The sequence below is a fragment of the Phocoena sinus genome, chromosome 2 (genome assembly GCF_008692025.1).
Source record: "Phocoena sinus isolate mPhoSin1 chromosome 2, mPhoSin1.pri, whole genome shotgun sequence".
Lineage (NCBI taxonomy): Eukaryota > Metazoa > Chordata > Mammalia > Artiodactyla > Phocoenidae > Phocoena > Phocoena sinus.
In genome coordinates, this window is record NC_045764.1 from 130,414,145 (window position 1) to 130,437,472 (window position 23,328).

Consider the following 23,328-nt stretch of genomic DNA (forward strand, 5'->3'; position numbering starts at 1 on the left):
ATGGCATTTCTCTAAGTATATTCATATAAAGTTATGGTTAAATACGTTTGGAAAAACTCCCCCTCCTGCACCCCACAGCACCAGGTAGATTCACAGTGCATTTAATGCATCAGAGGCTCCTGAAAGTCCTGCTGTAAAGGAATCTTCTAAATTTGGTATTTCTCATACTTATTTTCTGAACCAACATCTATTGAAGTTCCCAGAACATGCTTTGGAAAACGAGGATTTCTACAGCCCTTCCAGCTTTAGAATTCTACTGTGGTCAACGACATTTTCCCTTAGAGACACCATCAAATTGCCTCCTCTACTGCTGAGTATTTAGTCTCTCAATGTCTTTGGGCTGAACCTAACATGCCACCCCTCACTTCACTTTTCATGACCTTTATGCTATTTAAGTGCTTACATGAAACTAAAACAGGGTTGGACTAGATGACCTCTAAAATCTGAACAAACCCTGAAATTTTAGGATCCTTTGAATCATTGCAAACATCCAATGAAGACTAAAATAGGACGCATACGACCCAGGCTGTTATCATGCCAGCAGTAACATTTACTAAATGAGACCTTTGAGATGAAATTTTATATCCTGCCATTCTGTACACTGCTCCAAGCTCAATACTACACATATTTCCTTGGCAACTTCCTTTCCCTCTGACTACTGCGAAAGGAGACAGTGTGGTCTGCAGGCTTCCTAGACCATCCTAGAAGTAACAGAGTTCAGAGTTCAGTCGAGGCACTTCCTGCCAAATCTGCTGTAGATACAGCAAACGTTTTTCTATGTAGGTAAGTTATTATAAAATGTCAGGAAACTATATGCATTGCCCATACCTAACCATAAAAGGATTTAATGTGTGTGTTTCAAATTCAGCCAGAGGACCATCTGACTCCTGGCAGAGGCCTGAGGTGCAGGGATGACAGCAGAATCTGGGTAAAAGACACTTGAGAATAACCACAGAAGTTACCTACCGAACACTCAAGACTGTCTGGTCAAGTTCTAGTTCTTTCTCCAGTCAATGACTGCTACATCCTCTTTTTAGCTCTGCCTTGACTCTTCTTTAATATCGCGTATCTTTTTTAGCCCCATTTCCATGCTAACAAAAGATTATTGAAACAATTGTTAAGACATAACACTCAAATTAGTTTTCTCAATTGTCCAAATGCCTTACTCACTACAGCTGAAAGACAGAAATATTAACTAACCTAATCAGAAAGCAATTCAGTTTTTTTCCCTCTACTGTCGGCCTTACAGTGAACTTTCTAGGTTTGGTCCGATTCCACCTTAAAGGGCTCAAGTGTCATCACTGGAAGGAGTTGTGGAGTTGGCCGTGACACTCCACTGATGGTTTCCTTTCCTCTGTTTACTCTTTGGGGGAAGGATATGACCCGAATGCTTCAGCCCCCAACGAGGAAACAACAGAGAGAAAATGAGAATGAGATGAATGTTTACATGTCACTGTCTGAGGGCTTCTACAGAACATTCAATGTGAGAATTTCCAAAGGCTGACAGATGTTATTTAATAGAAGTCAAACATAAGATTCCTAAGGCTTGCTATGAGAAACTGAGTACATTTTATAATATGTTCTAATATACTGTAACACTGGATTATAACACAAGCATAATTACTGTTGAAAATAAAGTTATGAACTAACAAAACATTCTCCTTATTCTAAGTTTAAATAATTCTTGGGGACCTAACTGGATTAAAATTGTTTGAACAATCTGACCAGTACTCAGAAGAATCATCATAGCAGGTACACAAAATAGAGAATAAAATTTTAATGGTATCAAAAATTTAGTACTTGTTGGAATCAAGTTGCAAAATATTACTCAGTAACTGACTCAGTTTCTAAGTCAAGCTAGAATTACACATACTCTGTATATTACTTGAGTACATACAAGTACATTCCATGATAACATGCAGAGACATGGAAACAAGAGTACTGTGAAATCAAAATCACCATCTCTATTGATGAAATAATGAATTGAAAACAAAACCCCTATCCAATAATCCAGAATACCTCATTTTGAAAAGGAGGTTTTGAATGTTGTTTTCAAGAACTCAAATAACTTCCATGTGGTTAAATTGGATTTTTTTCCTCAATATGAATAAAGGGAAGCAGATATATTCCTATAGCTATGGGAATATACTTTTCTTTTTACTCTATATCAAATGAAAAGGTTTGCTAGGTTTTCACTCCTCTCAGGTAAAAGGGGCTCTTCACATTCTAATGGTTAAGAATGAATCCCTTGGGACTTCCCTAGTGGTCCAGTGGTTGAGACTCCATGCTTCCAATGCAGGGTGTCCAGGTCTAATCCATGGTTGGGGAACTAAAATCCCACATACCTCAACTAAGCCTGCAACTAGAGAAGCTGCAAGCCGCACGAAGACCCAGAGCAGCCAAAAAAAAAAAAAGAGAATGAATCCCTTAAAGCTCTTAGGCATTTGAGTGTCATACCACCCAAATGCTCACATACCTTTAATGATAGAGTCATATGGGATACGAGTTTAATTCTCCTGAGAACTAAACAGACCTACGAAATAAACAGGGTATGAGAATGACCTGAGTTCACAGGAATCTCTAAATTCGAAAGACATTGCTTCAGCTTTGCTAAGATTGCATCAAAAGCCTTTTATAGCAAGAGTTTCTTAGTGAGTCACGTATCTGGGCATGGAGCCTTGGGATCTTTTTAAGCACTAAAAAGAAGTGCTTTATGTTGTGCAAATTCAATGAAAGGCCAAAACAGATAGAGGACTGACAGTGCTGAGTAAAACCTTCAAGTAATCCAAAGATTCTATCATCTTAAAAAGAAAGGAGAAGGTGAGATGTACGACCGACCAACTTTGCTCCCAGTTTGATGATTCCTGGGGAGCTTAAGATAAGCAAAGACAGCACCTTAAGTGGAACCCAGTGGAAGCCTCTCAGAAGTATGGGTTGGTTGTTGCAGAGATGGCTACTGATCCCCTCTAAGTAACTCCTCCTTTGAGTGTGAGAACCCAAGAATGTATATGACAAGTAGGGTAAAGTACTGGCTTCACAGTCATTTCTCCAAATTATGAATTGCAACTTCTGTTATTATTACTGTTTGCAAAACAAGAGGTCACATGTGAATTATCAATGAACAGCACATAAAAGAATATGGTCTGTCTTCAGTCTGAGCTCTGATTTGCTCTGTAATCAAGGCACTTTAAATGTTTTGGTGCCTCAGTGTACTAACATGTAACATGAGAATAACACTCATTTACTTACCTCAAGAAGCTACTACATAGGTTATTAAATCGCAAAGCACTTTGAGCTCCTCAGATGAAAAGCACTGTGGAAAAAATTACAGCTGAGGAAACTCTTTCAATGCCTCAGAATCCTGAACTATTGTGTCTATGTCTCAATTACGATTCCTTAAACACTTTAAAAATAAAATTTGTTAGTGGCACTCCATCCCCTTTTTATATGTTAATTGTTTGGCACACAGACGTTTATGTACTTAAAATTTAGTTGTCATACTCCCTACTCCAAAGAAGTTTACTAATTTTCCAGTTAAGTTTATTAAATGTACCCATTATGGAGTATTCCATGTCAAGTTTAGAAAACTTTAGCTTTCTCTGAGGTACACGGGACATAATAAAAAGTTCATTTTTTTCAAAATAATTGAACTAGTGTTATTTGTGTAAAACTACAACTTTTTAATGAAAAAAATGCTGAAAGTATGCCACAGTGTCTATATATTCATCTGAAGAGTAAAAAGATGGAGTTCTGAGAAAAAAGGGTCTTAACACTATAGAAAATAAATGTGGTTCTTAAATTGTTCAAAGGAAACATTTTAAAAAATGTAATGTTTCATACATTGACATAAAACAATTAGTCAGAGGTAATAAACTATAAATAGTTAAAATGTTGTTTCTATTTTAGCATTAGTTTTTCTAAACAAGTTAAATTCAAAACATTTAAAATCTGTTACACTCATGTTTCAAAGAAATTGTGGAAATGGAAGCTTTCATGGAAATCGAAAACAATGATACCACCTTGTGATCTTTACGTAGAATACCCTGGACCTTGATCATTTTAGATTTATAACATATTTTGATTAATACATTAGATTCAACCCATTAATATGCCTTTATATCTGGGAGAAACTAGATTGTGATCTATAACCTTGCAGTCCACCCAAGTCCTCCTTACTTCCAGGTCTTGCTTGATTCTCTGCAGGGGGTTCTGTCAGACTCATACTTAAAATGATGAAAACTATAAATAACTTCTTTCAGACGGAACATTTGCTTTGTTTTTTAAAGTAAAATAAAGTGCTTCTAAATTCAAATATTTCTTACCCTAAACAAAAGTGAAACATACTTAAACCTGAAACTTCCGTATGTTGACACATATATTTTAACAGAAAAAAATCAGTTTGGGGCCATTAATGTCCTTCAATAGGTCAGACTGGATCAAAGTCGGGTTTTGCACTATTATCGTGCTCATGTTTGTACATGAAGGTTAAAAGAAAGAGGGCGACATCCAAGGACGACCAATAGGCAGTGTGCGATGTGACAGCTGACCAATAGCGGCTCTCCACAAGGCCTTCTCTGAGTTCAAAATCAATTCTGTGATCCAATTCCACTAAAAAGAAAAGAAGTCAAACAAATGAATAAGTATTACAAGATTGGTTCTATACAGACTTACTAGAGTTGAGAATAAAAATTTACCAAATAGAAGTGACTCTCCTAATTATTATTACTATTTTTTAAAAAGTGACTTTCCACTCTAATCTTACAGGAAAAAATACTCAAGAGCCTCAGCAGCTCAGGATTCTATTTGGTGAACCCTCTCCTTTGTGTGCTCAGGTCAATATGGAATAATAAAGCAAGAAAACGAAAATCTCGCTTGGTATCACATAGTATATTTGGAATAAAGAAACTGGGCTCAAATGCTGGCTTTCCCATTTAATCTTTGTGCCTAATCTGTAAAATAAGGCAAACAGCCTTCTTGCAGAATGATGGGCCAGGCTTACACATAACAATGCCTACAGAAGTGCAACAGGGCACTCAAAGGGTCCTTCATTGGGGAGGCCCTCTACATCAACTGGCTCAGGGAGACGTGCTGGAAGATAACATCTATTACAGTCCTACCACGTTTTCCTCTCCACTTGGCTGAATTCCCCAAAGGCAGCCACGACACACCCTAGTCTCTATCCTGTCAGCAGGGCCTAACATGCACCTGGAACATACACTCTCATTAAATGTTTGTTCAATAAAAGAATCCACTAGGTGGCCAGGAAAGTTAAACTGGGAGGAACAATGGTAATTCTTAAGAGGCAGGATTTCATTTTATAACAGTGTTGTCTTCAAACAATTCAGTGAATTCACTCAAGTCTTTTCTAAACACACAGAAAGTCCCTGCAATACGTGTTAGAGAAAAACCACCTTACCAAATCAAGGCGCTAAGATTGTGATCGGTTCATCTAACAAATCCTTAGAGAGAAAACACTTAGAAAACGATAATTTGATCTTCAGAAACTCCTTTAAAACTGTCAATGAGACATACAATATTTTGAAGGGTCTTAAAAATAAAAAGCACCGAAATCACTACTATTCAGACAGTCAAAGTCTGCTCTTTGTTCAGAGTACCAGCAGATGTGAAAAGTAAAAACTGGCAAAAACTAAGGGGGGTGGGAGAAAAAGTTGGGTTTTGCTTTACCCTGGAAATTTGGTAATTGCATATAGGAAATCACATCATTTTAGAGAATGATTTCACATAAATGTTTAGCTAATGCTTATTTTAAACAGGTATTTTGTGACAATACCATTTGGTGATTTAAAAATGCATTTACAGTTGTTATTTTCTATTCAATTGTGCTTTTCTGACAAAGAATGTCAGAAAATATCTACCCAGTTAGGTTATAAAACCCCATGAAATATATCAACATAGGCTTTTTACAAAGTTTTTTAAAAAACAAAATACAAAGTATTTTTTTCATTTAAATTATGATAAGCTAATCCATAATAAATAGTTGAAATCCACATGTGGAACTGTGGGATAGTAATGTCTTAATTTTTTACCTTTTGTATTCCATGGGACATTTGTGTTAAATTGGTAGGTACATTCTGGCACAACAGACAGGAAGATGAAAAGAGGAAATGAATTCTCGAGCACCATGAAGAGGAGTCAAGGTGAAGTTAGTTATAAAGAAAAAAAAGGAGAAATAACAGGAAAAACAGAAGAGATGGGAAACATACACAGTAAAACTGGTGAAGCCCACAGCAAGTTATTTCTAAGAATTCACTTTTAAATGCCACTGTAGAATGTCTTCCTAGTCCAAGTCTTAGGTTGAACTGTTGTTTTAAAGTCAAAGAAAGGGAGATTTTCAACTAGTGTTATTTGGCTCCACTTTGATTTTATGTCCCTGAAATTTATTCTTAATATGCTATTACTGTGCAACACTGCCTTTCATATACTATAAACTCAAATGAAAAATTTATTGTTCCATTATATTATACGCCCTTGTACTTCTCATCACCCAGAGGATCTTCAATAAGTGTCACTAACTAGATTGCCCCTCCCTATCCCTTTCTATTTATCCCCATCAAAATGGGAATTAGGTAGCCAGCTTGTACCTGATGAACCTATTTTAGTCTCTCATCTTCCTTAAAAGGTTTACCCCCGGCAGTCTGGCTGCCATTGCAGCTGACCTCACGTTTGTGTTGGTTTTACAGGTGGATGGATGGATGTAAGAGGGCCTATGTCTCATCTTCCCCCTTTCTGTAGATCACAGTATTCCCAAGGGAGTGGGGTTACTACATGGCAGCACTATTCCATCAATATATGTACTATGAGATGTGCTCTTGGCCAAAGTTGGCCCAAATCTACATGGAGTTGCCTTGGACCCACTTTCTCATTGTTACCATATCAAGAAGGGGTGGCACCATACAGGTTAGTAGTTTTTTCCGAGTTTCTCTCACTGAGTTAGGTCAAAAAGAAAGGAGAACATAAAATCATCACTTCGTCCTTCTTTCTCTCTCTTGAGTGCCTAAGTGCTAAAATTCCTCTATCTACAAAAAGAAATAAGAATGAGATTCCTGAACAATTGAAGAGAGTTAAAAATGAAAAAAAGGTTGTTGGCTTTTAACAATCATCAACAATTAGCACTGTGCTTTCAGCAGAGAATTCTTTTGTGCACAGGGCCTGTCAACATGGATATGGTGTTGAAAAGTAAAACATATGAATAGAAAGTCACCATCTTAGTATTATAATGTGTACTAACTAGACAGGCTTCTTCTGTTTAATGGGAGTGTCTTAACTTCCCTGGAGAGAAATTTTCAAAAACGTAATGAATCTTAAAAGTTATCTTATTTGTAAGTAACAATTATGGTCATAACTGCATGATTTTTTGCTTCAGGTAGATACCAAGAAAACCACTTAAAGTACTAGGTAAAGGAAACTGGGTTTCCAAATGACTGGTGAAAGATTCATTGGCAATAAGAAAGACTGTGCTCAGAGTTCTTGATAAATTATGTCTTCTTATTTTTGTGCTGCCTCAGAGCGACTATATATTTCATGTGGTTAGATGTTTGACATCCAAGGAATATTTAAATTTTGTGACTTATCATAGCTTCAAATATATTTAGGAATATTCTCTAACCATCCTTTATTTGAAAAAAATAACAAAAACTCCATGAGTTTTATAATCAGTTGTCATTTCTAACCCCCAAATTTCCCGACACTAATATACCCTGAAAGACATTCATATACCTAACATTTGACAACAGATGGGCTATTTGGGTAAATACAGGCTCATGGGTTGAATATAAAGAAACTCCTGGAGATGCCCAGATTTATTGGATCCTCTACCATCTGGTTGGAGAAATGTTCCTGATCATATTATTCAGAACTACTCCCTTCCACTCATCCTTAGTTCTCCTCAAAACTAACTTCTGGTTCTCTACATACTCTGTGCTTCCCACCTCTGTGTTTCTGCTTATGCTGTTTATTCTCTCTGCACTGTCTCTTCATCTCTGCTTGTCCAAATCCTACTTCCACGAAGCTTTTTTTGATTTCTCCAGGTTAAATCATTTTCTCATTCCTTAGAACTGTCAGAGGCCTCTACCTGTTTCTCTGTTATGTGGCTCATCACATTCTATCATATATTATAATTATTCCTGTAGTTATCTACCTTCCCTACTAGAATATATGCCCTCTAAAAAATACTTAACTTCCCCACCAGCATTTAAAATCTTTATGGGCAGCACTGAAATCCGTTTCATCTTGGTATCTTTTCTAGTGACTACCTACTTGGCTCATGGTAAAATTGTTGAATGAATAAAAACAGGAAAAGAGAAAATAGAAGCCATATACATAATACCATCTGAATCAGATCAGGGTGGTGCAATTATGATTAGTGGTCTAATTGCTTGGGTAGCTGGGATGGTTTTAAGGTAGTGAATAAAAAGGACTACTTGAATGTAGGACAAATGTATAAGTGGATTAATTTTCCTTTCTCCAACTAAATATGCAAAAAGCACACATCAATTATTTCTCTATGGAAGTGACCATTACATGAACAGGGACCAGAGAGAGCACTTATATAAGATCATTTCTTGAAGGGATTTCACTGAGTTAGATCAACACAAACTGCTGTTATACAGCCCCAAACCCAAATCAGCTTGTTATGCTGAAACACTGTTTTGGAATCTATATCAAGTAAGATTTTTTTTTTTTTAAATAGAAAAAGTGCATGAAAATTAGCAACTATAAATACAGAAATTATGAAATTAGATATGGTTAAAAAATCCAAGGAAACACCTGTAACTTATTTTTTTGTTAAAGGTAAAATTCGATATTTAAAAAAAAGGAAAGAGAAAGAAGCTATAAAAAAAGGAATGAGAAGTTAATGATGAAAATAATTTTAAACTGCTAAGATTAATCTTTACTGATACATTTTGAATCTGCTGAAAATTAAGAGACTAAAAATATCTCTTACATCCAATAATAATTTTTTCAAAGCGAACCTACACCTCTAAAGAACATTAAATATTTGTGTTGAAATCAGTATCAGTTATGGCATACCAACAGCCCTAGGGGAAGTGTTATTAATATCTGAAATAATTAGAAATGATAAAATCCTTTATACTATGAAATCCTTTTAAGTATATTACATGAAAAGAATACTGAATCTCTTTGAAGGCTGTAGGGCAATAGAGGAGAAAGAGAATGGCCTCATGCTTTTCTCCCCTCTCTAAAAGTTTCCTTCTTTGTAGAAGCATATAGGAGTATCATATATTTTAGCACATTAAGGGTCTAATCAATACTCGGGGGTTTCTGGACCACTATATTTAAGATTAGAAAATACAGGAAGAGAATACATATAAAATAGTCTATTAATGGTAACATCCAAGCTGATCTCATAGAACTGATCCAATTTTTCAATGAGCAGGAGAAATCTAAGTAGATCATTTTCATAGTGCTCTGAATGCTATTCCTGACATATACCATACCGAGGGTATTATCTTTATTCTGCATTACATTTTCCGGAAAAAGAAGTTGTGGGAGATTAAAGAACGATTCTTGAAGTCTGAAATCTGTGAAAAAAAAACACAAGATGCTGTAAAGTGTTGGCTGATGGTTACAAATGGCCTTCAGTGATGCAGTGGCCAAAAGTTAGAACAATACTCCCAAATAAGCTGATTAAACCTAGCATACATAAAGAAGTACACACGTTGGTTTTTGTGAAGAGCTCTTTCATGGAAAATGTAAGCATAATTAACTCTGAAATATAATGTCATAATCTGTTAACACCCAAATATCTCCCAAATGTATAGTTCATTTAAGTTCTAACCTAGAGGCAAAACAATGCTAAAAGAAACAGATTCTTTTCATAATATGTTACAAACACAGGGGAGTACAAGAAATGAAACAGTAAAACCACTGGAAATAAGCCTATACTTTTCAAAAGAAATGAAGAGTAGCTATATAAGATGCTTCAAATTGATGTCAATAAGATGGTTTCAACTGACAACACTAAATCTTCAAAGAGAGAAACCTGATTGATCATGAATCCACAGTCTGTGTCCATCTTACCCTCAAAAAGCAAGAGAATCAAAGCCGGTAGCTTCAGAATGAAGGTTATCGAGAAGAACTGAGTCAATCAAATGTGAGCAGAAAGGAAGGAAGGAAGGAAGAAAGGAAGCCAGAATCACCTAATCACAGTGACCAAATTCCAGAAAGAAGAGTTAAGGAAGAAAGGTTTTATGATTTGCAACATATAGCCAAAAGAGCAATTATGACTTAAGAAATTTGTCTAAATCAGGATTACATAGAAGAGTGTATTACTGAAGCAAGTCCAAGAATTAGTAAGGTGAATCTTGAGGATTTGATTTAAAAGGCATAATTCTCCTGTAGTAGTGGTCCAATTTTAAAAGTTGGGCTTTTTAAATCTGTATCTAAAGATGAATACATGTAACTAAGAAATCATGATTAGCTCACAGTTAGTTGAGTCTATAGTTGGCAAGTAATTTACCATTAGGACCAACAAAGAATTTATATGCTAGAATGACAGAAAACATATTCTGTTAAGATATTAAAATATAATAATGCAATACATCTAAGCATCTCTACTCACTTGTACTGCAAGAAGAAATAGGTTTCTTCTTTATTATCACTTTGAAATTTCTAAGTTAAGTAGTAGAAAAACTAAAAGATAGGTTTCTTCTCTCAGACCCTATAGACTTCTCTCTGTATGTCTTCATTACCCCGTCTCTTGGGCTCAAAATACCCTGCTCTTCTTGTTCCCTCGTTCACCCTAATGGTTACTAGCATCATTGCTGTGCATTAACTTTACAAGGAATTGTGACTTTTTACCTGCCATTTTACAAAATTCTTTGAAGTTATTTTTCCTCAGAAGTTTAGTTTTCTTTTGACATCTGCATGTTATAACAGAATTTTGTATTTTCACAATCTCATTTCTGATAGTAAGCAGAAGTGAGAGTTTAAGTCAGCAATAGTATAGGAACTCTTATAAGAAAACTATGAATTTTGTACAAATATCAAAATCTGAAATGAATTTTCTAGGCAGTGTTCAAAAGGCTTGCAACTATAAAATTTTTAGTACTCAGAGTCTGACATAGATAGGATTAAGTTAAAAAAATGGAATTGGCCCAAATAGGAATGTCCAACTCAGAAATGGCTAGGATAATTCATCATGGAGTGGAGGTGACTCTGGAGAAAGATCCAGCCCCTAGGACTGTCGCACAGCAATGAATGCTGGTTGTTTTAAAATTCAGAGTAGCAGACACAGTAGGAAAACAAGGCTCTAAGTATCTGAAATGAAATGCTTAAAGATTTTTAGAGGAAGAAAATAAAATTTTCTTGCTATAGTTACAGAAAGGAAGTAGCTAATTTCAGAGTCAACATTTCCTTATGTAAGTCAATGGAAAACTAGGACTTGACTTATTAGTCTTATTTTACTGGATATTTAAAAATAAGGTTCAAGTTTACATCCCTGGAAGTAAATATATACTAAGTGTATTAGTGTTTCACAACTATTCAAGAGTTTAGACCTTATAAATCCACTGGAAAAAATTAAATAAAGCTCCATTCTAATATAAGTCCAGTATAATTATCCTTTCATTCACTCACTTCTTGAGTATCTATTTTACACAAGGTAGCTGGGACAGGATTGGAAGCGATACAGTGGTTCCAATACAATTAAAGCTCTGAAGGTTTTATAATTCGGTTGGATGAAGGGAACTGAGGGATTAGCACCAGGACAGCTTTGGCATAGCAGTTTTTAAAAGTATCAAGAGTAAATACAGCATAGGTTTGAAGCAATTACATGAATTTTTAAGGCTGAGAAGACCATATTAAAAACAAAAAACCACTTCAGAAAAATCAGGGAGTGCTTACCACAAAGAGATTTGTTTTATGCTTGATGTGTAACACCTCTGTGCCACAAGGCCCTGATTATTAATGCTCTTTACTTAATTCACCAACGCAGAGAGTAAAAATGCATTTACCTAGGGATTATTCCTAAAAATGTAAGTAGAAGAAAAAGCATTGTTTCTTTAAAAGCTAAGGCAGGCGTTAGATTAGATTAAGAGTTGACTGCTAGTGTTAATATCTTAACCCTTTGTGCTCCGCACGTTTTAAAAAGGAACGGTGTAAACCTGTAAAGAACAGTATGAACTAACATGCAGAGTCAAGAAAGCCAGAACTGCTATGTGCAAGGGTCTGCGTTGCCACAGTGGACGTGGGAGGTGAGGCAACCGGCTTCTTCTCGTCTTCCACAGAGTCCCTTGATGCCTCAGATGGCTGTGATGCAGACGAACGTCCGAACCTTGAGAACAACATTCCTCCAAGTCCCTTTCCAATGCTCGCAGCCCCTACATTTCACAAAACAGGGCAGTCATTCTGCTGAATTACACCACACACCAGGCTAAAGAGCACCACCCATATTTACAGCCAGTTGGCAGAGGGACTAAGCCCTAGTCACGTTTTTCCAGGGTGGGTACATAAGAAAATTACAATTTATATTGTAGGTTTCTAAATAAAAATGGTGTTGAATAGAATAAGAGTTGTACAAACTCCAGGAATATAGCTTACAAAGGAGTAAAGATTCTATTTTATTCGTGATCATTGTTTTTTAAAGTATTTCGTAAGATTACAAATGTTAATAAAAAGAACCATGCCATTCACATGGGCATATATTCACTATTGATATGCTTACTCCTGAGGTTAAGTGGATATGTTATAAAAAGCTATGAATAAACAATCTTTATGACGAAGTCAAATATCAATGAGTGCAGCAGATAAAGCCTTTTTACAGTGCCATCTTGTGGCATTTTATACTAAGGCAACTTGTAACCAAAAGCAATGGACAAACCAAAGTGGCACAGAATTGAACTCTGGCGCTACACCATTGTGGCTGGTACCGGAGATCATTCAAAGAGAAATTAAATACCCTTGTTGCCCTCAGGAAGGACACATATTTCGAGAGACTTTTAGGACAGGGATCAGAGAACTGGTCGGCAGGGGCACCCTTAGTACTCAAGCACTCCCTCATTTCATGGATGAGGAAGCAGAGCATTAAAAACTACGTGACTTCCCAAGATCTCACAGTAAGCGATGGGGCCAAGATAAAAATGAGGGACTTGATTCCCCGATCTTCTTTTGTGCATCCAGCTGTCTCATATTCTTTAACTACAGGATCTGATCTAATTAAGAGAACTCTAGGGCTTTTGCCCTCAAATATGAACAGTGAGAAGGTGGTTAACACTAACCACAAGGATTAACTGTTGGATGTTTTGTAATACACAGGGTATTTCCAAGTACTTACAATTTAATGTCTATATAAAAGTGCTTAAATTCATTGATAAGGAATACTGAAAAGAAATTACCTAATATGCTTGCTTTGCCTATATTTGTTATAGATTCCCCATAGTGTCGGCGGGACAAGACTGGTGAAGTCACAGGGCTTGGTATTGCTGAAATGCCTTCACTGTCTGAAATTGAGGTAGGTTCTTTTGCTGGGTGAAGAAAGCTTGGCTTCATATATTCATAAGGTAGAGGATTGGAAGTATTATACCAGTGGATCTGGACTGGTGAAATGTTGCTGTAGTGTTTCAGTATTAACGGTTCTAATCTATAAGCCTTGATTTAAAAAAAAAATTCAAAGAAACAAAACATTAAGGTACAATGCTTGGATTTTAGTAAACTGTTCATTCTTATTTTATTGCATGCTCAGTAGACCTTAGCAAATGTTTAAAAACCTGATATTCTTAACATGCGTTCTTATTTCTTCACTGTTAATAATATGTAGTTTGTCTAATTATAGATCCTTGATGAGATTATAAAAAAAAATTAGTCTAGGCTAATAGTGCCCACTCATTTGTTTTTCAGAGAAATATTCATTTTTATTGTGTTCTGATATCATCTAGCAATTAGATTTATATTAGTCTCACAAACAAAACTGAAGCAGTAAGCAGTAACCTGGAACAGAGCAAATAAGGTCAATGTTTAATATCTAAGCTCCCAGTAAGCCCTACTTTCAAGTAGATTCATATAGTAACAAACACGAGATGATGGTATAAGACCATTTGTCTAATGTGAAGTAGGGATGATACAGCAGAAAAGCCAATGGACTTGGCATCAGAACTCCCCTAGTTCATATTCTGGCCTCTGTCACTTATTAACTATATGACACTCACCAAGTCACAAGGTCTCAGAGCCTCAGTTTCCTGAGCTATAGAAAGGAGATAACACTTCCTACTACCTCACAAGGATGTTGGGAAGGATAGATAACTTTGGAAAAACTGCCTAGCACAATTCTGACATAAGCTATTTAAAATAAATTTTCACAGAAGAACTATAAAATGAATAATAAAAATAATTTGTAATAATAAGTTTGGAACCCTCCTTTATAATACAGCTGACCCTTGAACAACACAGGTTTGAACTGCGTGGGCCCACTTATTCGTGGATTTTTTCCCCCATAATTACATGTTACAGTACTACGTGATCTGCAGTTGGTTGAATCTGTGGATGCGGAACGGTGGATACAGAGGGCTTCCTGTAAAATTACACCCCAATTCTCGACTGAGCACAGGGTGTACCCCAACCCCTGAGTTGTTCAAGGGCCAACTGAATAACAAAGTTTAAGACTGTACAAAGTATAGGGTATATACTGAAAGTTTAGAGTTCACCTATGATCTCAAGTTCACCTTCAAGTTATAGAAGAGTGAGTTAAATGAATGCATATGAACAAAATACTCAAGGTCTAACTGGGTGTTTTGCACACGTTTTACTTAATCCTAATAACCCTATGAGGTAAAATATTATCATCTGCATCATATAGATAAGAAACAGTCTCAGAAGTGAGTTGGCCAAGATCGTGCAGTCAGTATTTGAATCTAATACTAGATTCCATTTCAGTGAAATTTCTTAGATATAACCGTTTTGATTCTTTAACATATGAGAAATTTTCTAAAATTCTGGTGTTTAGTCAATGTTATATTTATTTGGTACTAGCTAAAGATCTTTTAAAAGACTTTATAGAATTATATAAAGCTATTTTTCAGAGAATAAATGCTATTTAAAATAGTTTGTCTTAAATCTAGTTATATCTAGCCTTGTCCCCAAGAGGATTTAAGGAAGAATTTTTCTCATCCAAAATCATACTTGGCGTTAAACTGGTTACCTGGATGCAGACAGATCCTAGGAGTATTTACATTAAAAAATTTATTTACAGTACAAACATACAGAGAATGTAAAAATCCAAAATGTCATAATTCTACCAAGCTAAAATAAATTCTTCCACTTTTCTATGTTTAATACATAATATTTAAATATTTTCATTTCTAAGAGGATCTACCAATCACATTTCAATGTGCAGCATACTTTAGAGAAAAAAGTATTTAAAGTGAGATTTTAAAAATTTATGGTTGCTACATTATTGGTATTACAACTGGTTAAGGTCTGAAAGTCCAGATGACTCCTGTCTTTTGGATTAATTGTCTAAAGATAACATTTTTACATTATGCTTTCATCCTACATATACAACATAAACAGAACATCTTTAAGGTATTTTATTTCCTGATCCCTAAACTAATCAAAGAACAAACATTTAAAAAATATGAACTCATGCAAATGTAATAGATAAAGGCATATCTTGGAGATACCGCAGGTTTGGTTCCAGATCACTACAATAAAGTAAATCACACAAATTTTTTAGTTTCCCAGTGCATATGAAAGTTAAGTTTACACCATATCTGTTAAATGTGCCACAGCATTATGTCTAAAATAACAACATACATACCTTAATTAAAAACTAATGCTGTTGGAAAAATGGCACCAATAGACTTACTCAATGCAGGGTAGGCACAAACCTTGTTTGTAAAAAAATGCAGTATCTACGAGAGATGTCTGTAAATGAATGCTTTCTCATAAATTCAGCAGTACCTTGAAAGATTTCTTACAGAGTCTCTTAGGAAAAATTTAATATTGAGAGATAAATGTCCATATTTGCAACTCACCACTGGATCTGTTGGATGAAAAATGTTTAGTAATCGGTTACAAATCTCTCTGGGCAAAATATGGTCTTGACTTCCAGTGTTTCCTGGGCGGATGCCACGCAATGCCAAAAAAACTGCCAGTGGGGATCCCATACAGAAGAAATTTTCAACCTACAATGATAAAGTCATCCTAAATTTTAAAAGTAGTGAAGTGTTTTTCAAAGAATTCAGGTACAACATAATATATGGTAAAATACAAATAATAAATTTATCTCCAAATATATATATTTTTAAATGAGCTTTGTCTAGATGGTATCTGCATTACTTATTAACTATATAACAACCATTAATTATTCTAAACAGTCTATCCAGGAGCAACTTCCTTACCTTTAAATCTAATAGAAAATGAAGAATGAGAATAAGGAGAAGGAAGATTTATTAAGCTACTATTTTGTGTAAAGTAATAGTATATTAGGTATTCTAAAACGTATAAAGACCAATAAGGCAGAGCTTCTGTACTCAGAGTTTACAATCCTGCGGGAGAGGCAGAATAAAATAGTGCATAATAGAGGGAAAGCGTGCTACAGGAGAGTAGACAAAGGAATAATTAATCCCAACTTTGAGGGCTTTACAAAGGAGGAAGCATTTGCACTGGCCATAAAAGATGAAAAGGATTTCCAAAGTTGGGGTTGGGATATACGGGGGCTGGAAAGATATTCCATACTAATAGAACCACATGAACTAAAGCAGAGGGAGGAAAGAAACTGGCTTAATTTAGAGAATAAAAATAACCTGATATGGTTGAAAATTGAGTGTGGGGAAAATGTAACTTGGAAAGAGAATGTACAGAACCTTGACTGTCTGACTAAAAGAGTTGGGCTTAATTTATTTTACAGGTAGTGAAAGACAACAGGATTTGACCCATGTTTTAGGAGGTTAGTACATCTGGTAGCAGCTTGTGAGTGAACTGGAAAATTAAGAGGTTAGTGACTTGGAGACAAGTTAGAAAACTATTGAAAGAGTTTAGGCAAAAGATAATCTGCACCCAGGAGGACAAGCTGTTCCATTCAGAAATGGAAATTTGAGAGATTAGGATGGAATCAACATGAATGAATGGAGATGGGGATAAGGAAGGTGTCAGAGGCAATTCACAAGATTTGGGTCTGGCTGACTGGGAAGATATTAATTAATCCATTAATTGTAACAGATACTCTAAGTAAATCATGTTTTTGTTCATAATTAGTTTGAGGTATCTGTAACATACCTAACAGGTAATTGAGAATTTAAGACAAGAAATAAAGAATTGGATATGCCAACTTTTCTTTCTTTGTTTATGATTGGTTTGCAGTTTGGTAGACAAACACACAAAGGAATTATTCTCTCTCAGATAAGAGTAACGATTGCTTTAGTGTTATCTATATTCATCAAATAATTTTAAAGGTGAAGAAGAGCTTTAGACATTTAGTCTAACCGCCTCATCTAGAGATGAATAAACAGATGAATTCAGAGATGTTAACTGATTTTGATTTGGCTAATGTTACACAACTAGTTAGTGGCAAAGCCTCATGAGCACAACCAAAGCTTCCCACTCTCTAGACCAATGTTTGTTGACATTTTTTTCCTCTTTTGAAAGTTCAATGGTAATGTGTGACAAATCTAACACTTTTATTTATGAAAGTAAATCCATCTGCCAGTTAACAGGCATAGAAAGACCTCTGTTTCTTTTAGAACTCGGGAGTACTAAATATTAATTTGCTAATTCATCATATATTCCTTTTTAAATTTCAGATTTCTATATTTTTTCTCTATAAGTAATTAAATTAAAAATTCATATTATTAGACTACATGACTATGTATTAGAAGGATACACAATTATAGGGCATCAACTCTGGTAATGTGATAACTGAATTTTGAGATAATAATATACTTAGTGGATTGTACTCAACTCTCTAGTACAAAACCCAGGACATGAAATAGAAGAGTTTACTTTTACTATCAGATCAATTCTACATATTTAACATTGATTATATATAATAATGGTGGTAGAGATGGAACTCAAATTCCAGGTGGGGGGGTGACTCCAAAGACCATGCTCTTATGGCTTTTATTTTATTTTTATTATTATATTTTAACATCTTTATTGGAGTATAATTGCTTTACAATGGTTCTGCTTTATAACAAAATGAATCAGCTATACATATACATATATCCGCATATCTCCTCCCTCTTGCGTCTCCCTCCCACCCTTATGGCTTTTAAATGTATCTTATAACTTTACCATATGGCTTTTAAATGTATGTTAAAAAAAAAAAACAAAAACCTTTATAAGTCATACAGATAGATTCAATAAGAATTTTTGCATCATTCCATCACTTAACCTGTATGTTAAGTGCCCATGATAAAAGATATCAAGAAGAAACAATAGTACACTAGACATGGGCATATATTCAACTGGAAATTAGTATTAGGAAACTTACGTATGTTCCATTTAACACTGCAAACAAATTGTTATTCAGGTATAGGCTGTGTCTTCTCCAATGGTCAGGTCAATGTCAATGTCTCTCTGCAACTTTTTATTCTTCTAAACCATTGCTTTCGACAGCTCTATTCCAACGCTCAAAAACCCTGAAAAGCTTTCCACCGTCCGTATCAAACATAAGGTCTCTTTTTCTAGCTCTTCCTGCTTTCCTACAGCCTCCATGCCCTTTATCCTGTATATTCTGGCCAAACTGGTTTGCTCACTTTGCTCCAAACTAACTGCGTGCACCTCATCTTGTGCTTTTATCGTACACTTCTTATTGATTAAAATGTCAGCTTTCCATCCCTGGAATCATCACTGATATAATTCCAGTTATTTTTCTTACTACATACCACTAGTTGCTCACAGAGATTTGTTGAATTCTAAATATTAGATATTTACCAGATCTGTCTCTGTTTTTCTTTTCTCACTATTTAAGATTATTTGGTGTTTCTTGGACGTACTATGAAGGTATATCCCTCCATGCCTTTGTTTATGCTGTTTCTTTCAAGAACAGAGCAGCATTTCTCCTTTCCTCTACTTGGCAATATCCAATTTACTGAGATTAAGTAAAAATGTCATTCATTTGTAAACATTTACAGGCAAAATTAAGCCTCCTTCTTATGCATACATCATTCTTTATACTGCTAATAGATCCAGTAACACTGCGTTACATATTTTGAGGGCTAGAAAACCATCTTGTCCATTCTTAGTGAAACACAGAAACCAGCAGTGTCCAACACACTGTAACTGTTAAAAAAAAAATTCATTTGAAAGAATAATTAGGATTTAATTTGAACCCTAACATCATGCTTCAAATGATGTTTGAAAAAAACCCTGAGATCAACAATGAAAATATCACCTGTCTTTCCTTACCTTAAATTTTAAGGCAGGTGTTTGTGTCATAGATGATGCCTTCAGTCCGTGTAGCCGTTCTTCTATGTCTCTCAGCCTAGAAAGGAGTATGAGATTATGTACACATTCATATTTATAATTTCATAAGTATTAGATGTTTACCAGTTCACTAAGCATAAAGAAGAAAATAATGACCCATCATCCAATCCCTCAAATTAATCCTTATTGACAGAATTTAATAAATGTACCTGCTGTAGTACAGAAAGTCTAAAAGTTTATGAAAGGACTTCCCTGGCAGTCCAGTGGTTAAGACTCTGCACTTCCAAAGCAGGGGGCGCGGGTTTGATCTCTGGTTGGGAAATTAAAATCCCATAAGCCATGTGGAGCGGCCAGAAAAAAAAAAAAAAGGGGGCTAAAACAAAAAGTTTATGAAATAATTAGTAAAAGTACCCCTATTCTTCCAATACATGCTGTTAATAGCTTTTTGGGGGAAACCTTTAGAAAAATGTGAGGCACATACAAGCATATATACATCTTTAAAAAAAAAACAAAGCAAGTGTTCATACCACATACACTATTCTATATCTTTCCTTCTTCTACAGTTAATAATGAATCTTAGCAATCCTTTCACTTGTCTGCTGACCTACTTCAGTCTTTACAACAACTGTAATTGTCCATCATACAGATAAACCACAGTTTAACCTTCCTCTGCTAGGAACATCTGGGTTATATCAACTTTTTCCTACTACAATGTTCTGTATCTAAGTCTGTTAAATTTGTTTTACTGGATTTTATGTCTAAAATATGGCTCTGAGGCTTGCCAACATGACATTTTCTTTCAAAACTACCAATTATTTCTGACACTAAAAAATTTATGTATTTTTCCTATGGTACTTAATAAAATTCTAAATGAAATCCTTAGACAACTTCTATAAGACAAAAATAAATTCAACTGTTCCTGAGTGAAAATTTAAGTCAGCTAAATTGGTTGTTTTTATATAATGCTAACTATCAAAATGAGTGACTTTTCACTGTTCTATTAGAATCAATCAGATGATCATTAAGAGAACAAAAGAGCATGTAACTAGAGATGAAGATAGGAATGTAGCAAAGAATTAAAAGATAGTATCAGGGGCTTCCCTGGTGGTGCAGTGGTTGAGAATCCGCCTGCCAACGCTGGGGACACGGGTTCGAGCCCTGGTCTGGGAGGATCCCACATGCCACAGAGCAACTGGGCCCGTGAGCCACAGCTACTGACCCTGCACGTCTGGAGCGTGTGCTCCGCAACAAGAGAGGCAGCAATAGTGAGAGGCCCGTGCACCGCGATGAAGAGTGGCCCCCCCTTGCCGCAACTAGAGAAAGCCCTCGCACAGAAACGAAGACCCAACACAGCAAAAATAAATTAATTAATAAACTCCTACCCCCAACATCTTCTTTAAAAAAAAAAAAAAGATAGTATCAGGAAGGCTGCAAGTGATAATTATAAAATCTGTCAAAAATATATTTGTCAACAAAAAAAGGGCTTTAAAATTATTTTCAGAATAATAAGAAAGGTAAAGGTCCATCTCTAATATTAGTAAAACTACGAAGGATTACAAGCTAGTAAACATTTTCAGTAAGGATTCTACAAAGTGACTCAGCTTGGAATAAGTTTTAGATTTCACTCCTAATAAACTGTGAAGAAAAGACAGAAGGAAAAAGAGGAAGATGGAAGAATAATTCATTCCATGCTATAGGAAAACACCTAATTAGTATGAAAATTAAGTCTCTAGCTTGATTAGGCATGTTATTCAATAATCTTTGTACCTGAAACAATATATTTTTTTCATTATGAAAATCTTTTCACCTAAGAAGTTCAGTGTTTCCATGAAGACATTTTAAATTCTTTTAAGAGATTAGGATATTTTACCGTTGTTTAGTTATATAGAGCTCATCAAGAAGATGACGTTCTTCATAGCTCATCCATTGTTCATCAGGCAACTCTTCTTCCTTCTGCAACAACTGTTCATAGAGTCGAACTGGATTCCAGCCAGTCATTATGTCATAAGTGATTACACATCCCAAGGAATGTGACACTATTGAGACTTTACCCCCTTTTTCTTCAAAGTCTGGATTCCGAGAACAGAAAAGGGAATATAATCGATTCAGCTCTTGCTGAAGGCCTTTAACTAGCTGTTTGAAATAAGAAAACATCAAATTAGAGTAATCACTGACTACTATAAACTTTATTTCTAAACTCAAATACACTAAGGAAGAAAAACACACATTACTGGCCAAATATATCTAGGTAATTAAAATGAACTCAGAACCCTACAGGAAATGAAGTAAAGGTATATGTAATATTATAATCCATATCAACACTAAAGAATAAAGGCAGATGTTACCCACACAGATCCTTTCATAGTCCTTAAACCAATTACTTAAGCCAGCAGTTCCAGAGATTTAAAAAAAAGTTCCATGCAAATTCTAGTAGATTTCCAAAGAGTCCTGGATATTTCTTCTTCGTTGCAACGGACTCATATGCAATTCTAAAGTCTTGTACCTTGTAGTTTTTAAGCCACAGTAAGTTTTAGGAAAAGAATATCTGAGTTTATGGTAACAGGGTTACTAACATATTGTACATGCAACATATATATACTATTACTTTATGCATTCTTTTAAAGATTTTTTTTGATGTAGACCATTTTTAAAGTCTTTATTGAAATTGTTACAATATTGCTTTTTTTTTTTTTTTTTTTTAATGTTTTGGTGTTTTGGCTGTGAGATGGTAGCTCCCCGACCAGGGATGGAACCTGCACCCCACGCACTGGAAGGCGATGTCTTAACCACTGCACTGCCAGGAAGTCCCACTTTATGCATTTAGATAAGAGTAATGTAACAAAAGCCCATTGTGTGACAAAAGAAAAAGCTTATGTTGATCTACTTGATATTCCAAAATTCCCACTAAGTTGGTAATACAGATAACAGCAAAAACTTGTTTTTAAAAAGCAGGACTTTTTTAAGGTTTAGAGGTTAATAATGTGGAGAGTATCATAGTCATTTTTCTTTCTAAAACTGCTTTCTTGAAATTTAGCTTTAACAAATATTACTGAAATATTCTATGAAGTAGGAAGAACAAGGTTCTTTTGTTACTCAAATTCATTTATATGGGGCCCTGACCTGACTTTTAAGGCAGTCCTCTCCTCTTCCTATCATTGCTTACTACTATTTAGTTATAAAATTCCTGCCTGATATTCAATTTCTCACTTCAGTCCTTCCTAATATGTCAGCTGTTATTCAGACAAACAAACATTATATACTGCTTCCATTTTCAATCTTTAGCCTCCACTAGGTTTCACTGAACATTCTTTAGCAGATACAAACTGGAAATTATTTGAGCATTCATGCTTGGCTGGGTTAGCAGTGACATGAATGAAGGTGCAATGTTCTTTCTGATTGCTGACATCACAGAGCTCTACACTGCAATACTGAGGTCTGGTTAAAGCTACTGAAACCATGTGTTGGGTCTGGAGGGCTTGTTAAATACAGATTGCTGGGCTCCATCCCAGAGTTTCAGACTCAGCAGTTCTGGGGACCACACTAGTGGCAAATGCATATAAAAATCTCCCAAGACATGGGTTGTAGGTAATTCTAGTCAACAGAATTTAAGAAATAGGCAGTGTGATATCAAATTACATGCTCTTTTCAAAGGGAGCTATAATATAATGCTTTGGACTTGGCTTTGATAAGAATATGAACCAACCCTTAAAATTTTGTTACTTTCCTAATTTATAATCTACATGAAGGGATGTGTAGAAAAAGTTAATGTTCCAATAAAATAAATTCCTTTAAAAGCAACATTTGTTAATAGTTTTTACTTTTGAAAGCCTTGATTTTAAGACTCCTACCATGTAAGAATAGAAGCACTAGATCCCTTTGTGACCAACTATATTCATTTGGGATATCTGAACCAAGATTAATGATATA

At 35.2% G+C, this 23,328-nt stretch overlaps 1 protein-coding gene across 9 annotated transcripts in view; it reads right to left on the minus strand.

Moving 5' to 3' along the window:
• Window positions 1-1,762: 1,762 nt before the first annotated feature.
• The window catches only part of DDHD1 (DDHD domain containing 1), a 90,495-nt gene continuing 68,929 nt past the window's right edge, over window positions 1,763-23,328 (minus strand). For 3 of the 9 annotated variants that reach the window (XM_032623225.1, XM_032623221.1, XM_032623219.1), the window contains 7 exons: window positions 21,272-21,534; window positions 19,384-19,459; window positions 16,011-16,160; window positions 13,377-13,629; window positions 12,171-12,362; window positions 9,480-9,563; window positions 1,763-4,608 (listed from right to left, as the gene is read on the minus strand). In XM_032623225.1, coding sequence (XP_032479116.1) covers window positions 4,427-4,608; window positions 9,480-9,563; window positions 12,171-12,362; window positions 13,377-13,629; window positions 16,011-16,160; window positions 19,384-19,459; window positions 21,272-21,534 — 1,200 coding nt within the window. In that variant the 3' untranslated portion in view covers window positions 1,763-4,426. Of the gene's footprint in view, window positions 4,609-9,479; window positions 9,564-12,146; window positions 12,363-13,376; window positions 13,630-16,010; window positions 16,161-19,383; window positions 19,460-21,271; window positions 21,535-23,328 lie in introns of all 9 variants that reach the window. The other 6 variants (XM_032623222.1, XM_032623220.1, XM_032623228.1 and 3 more) reach the window with 5 other exon arrangements.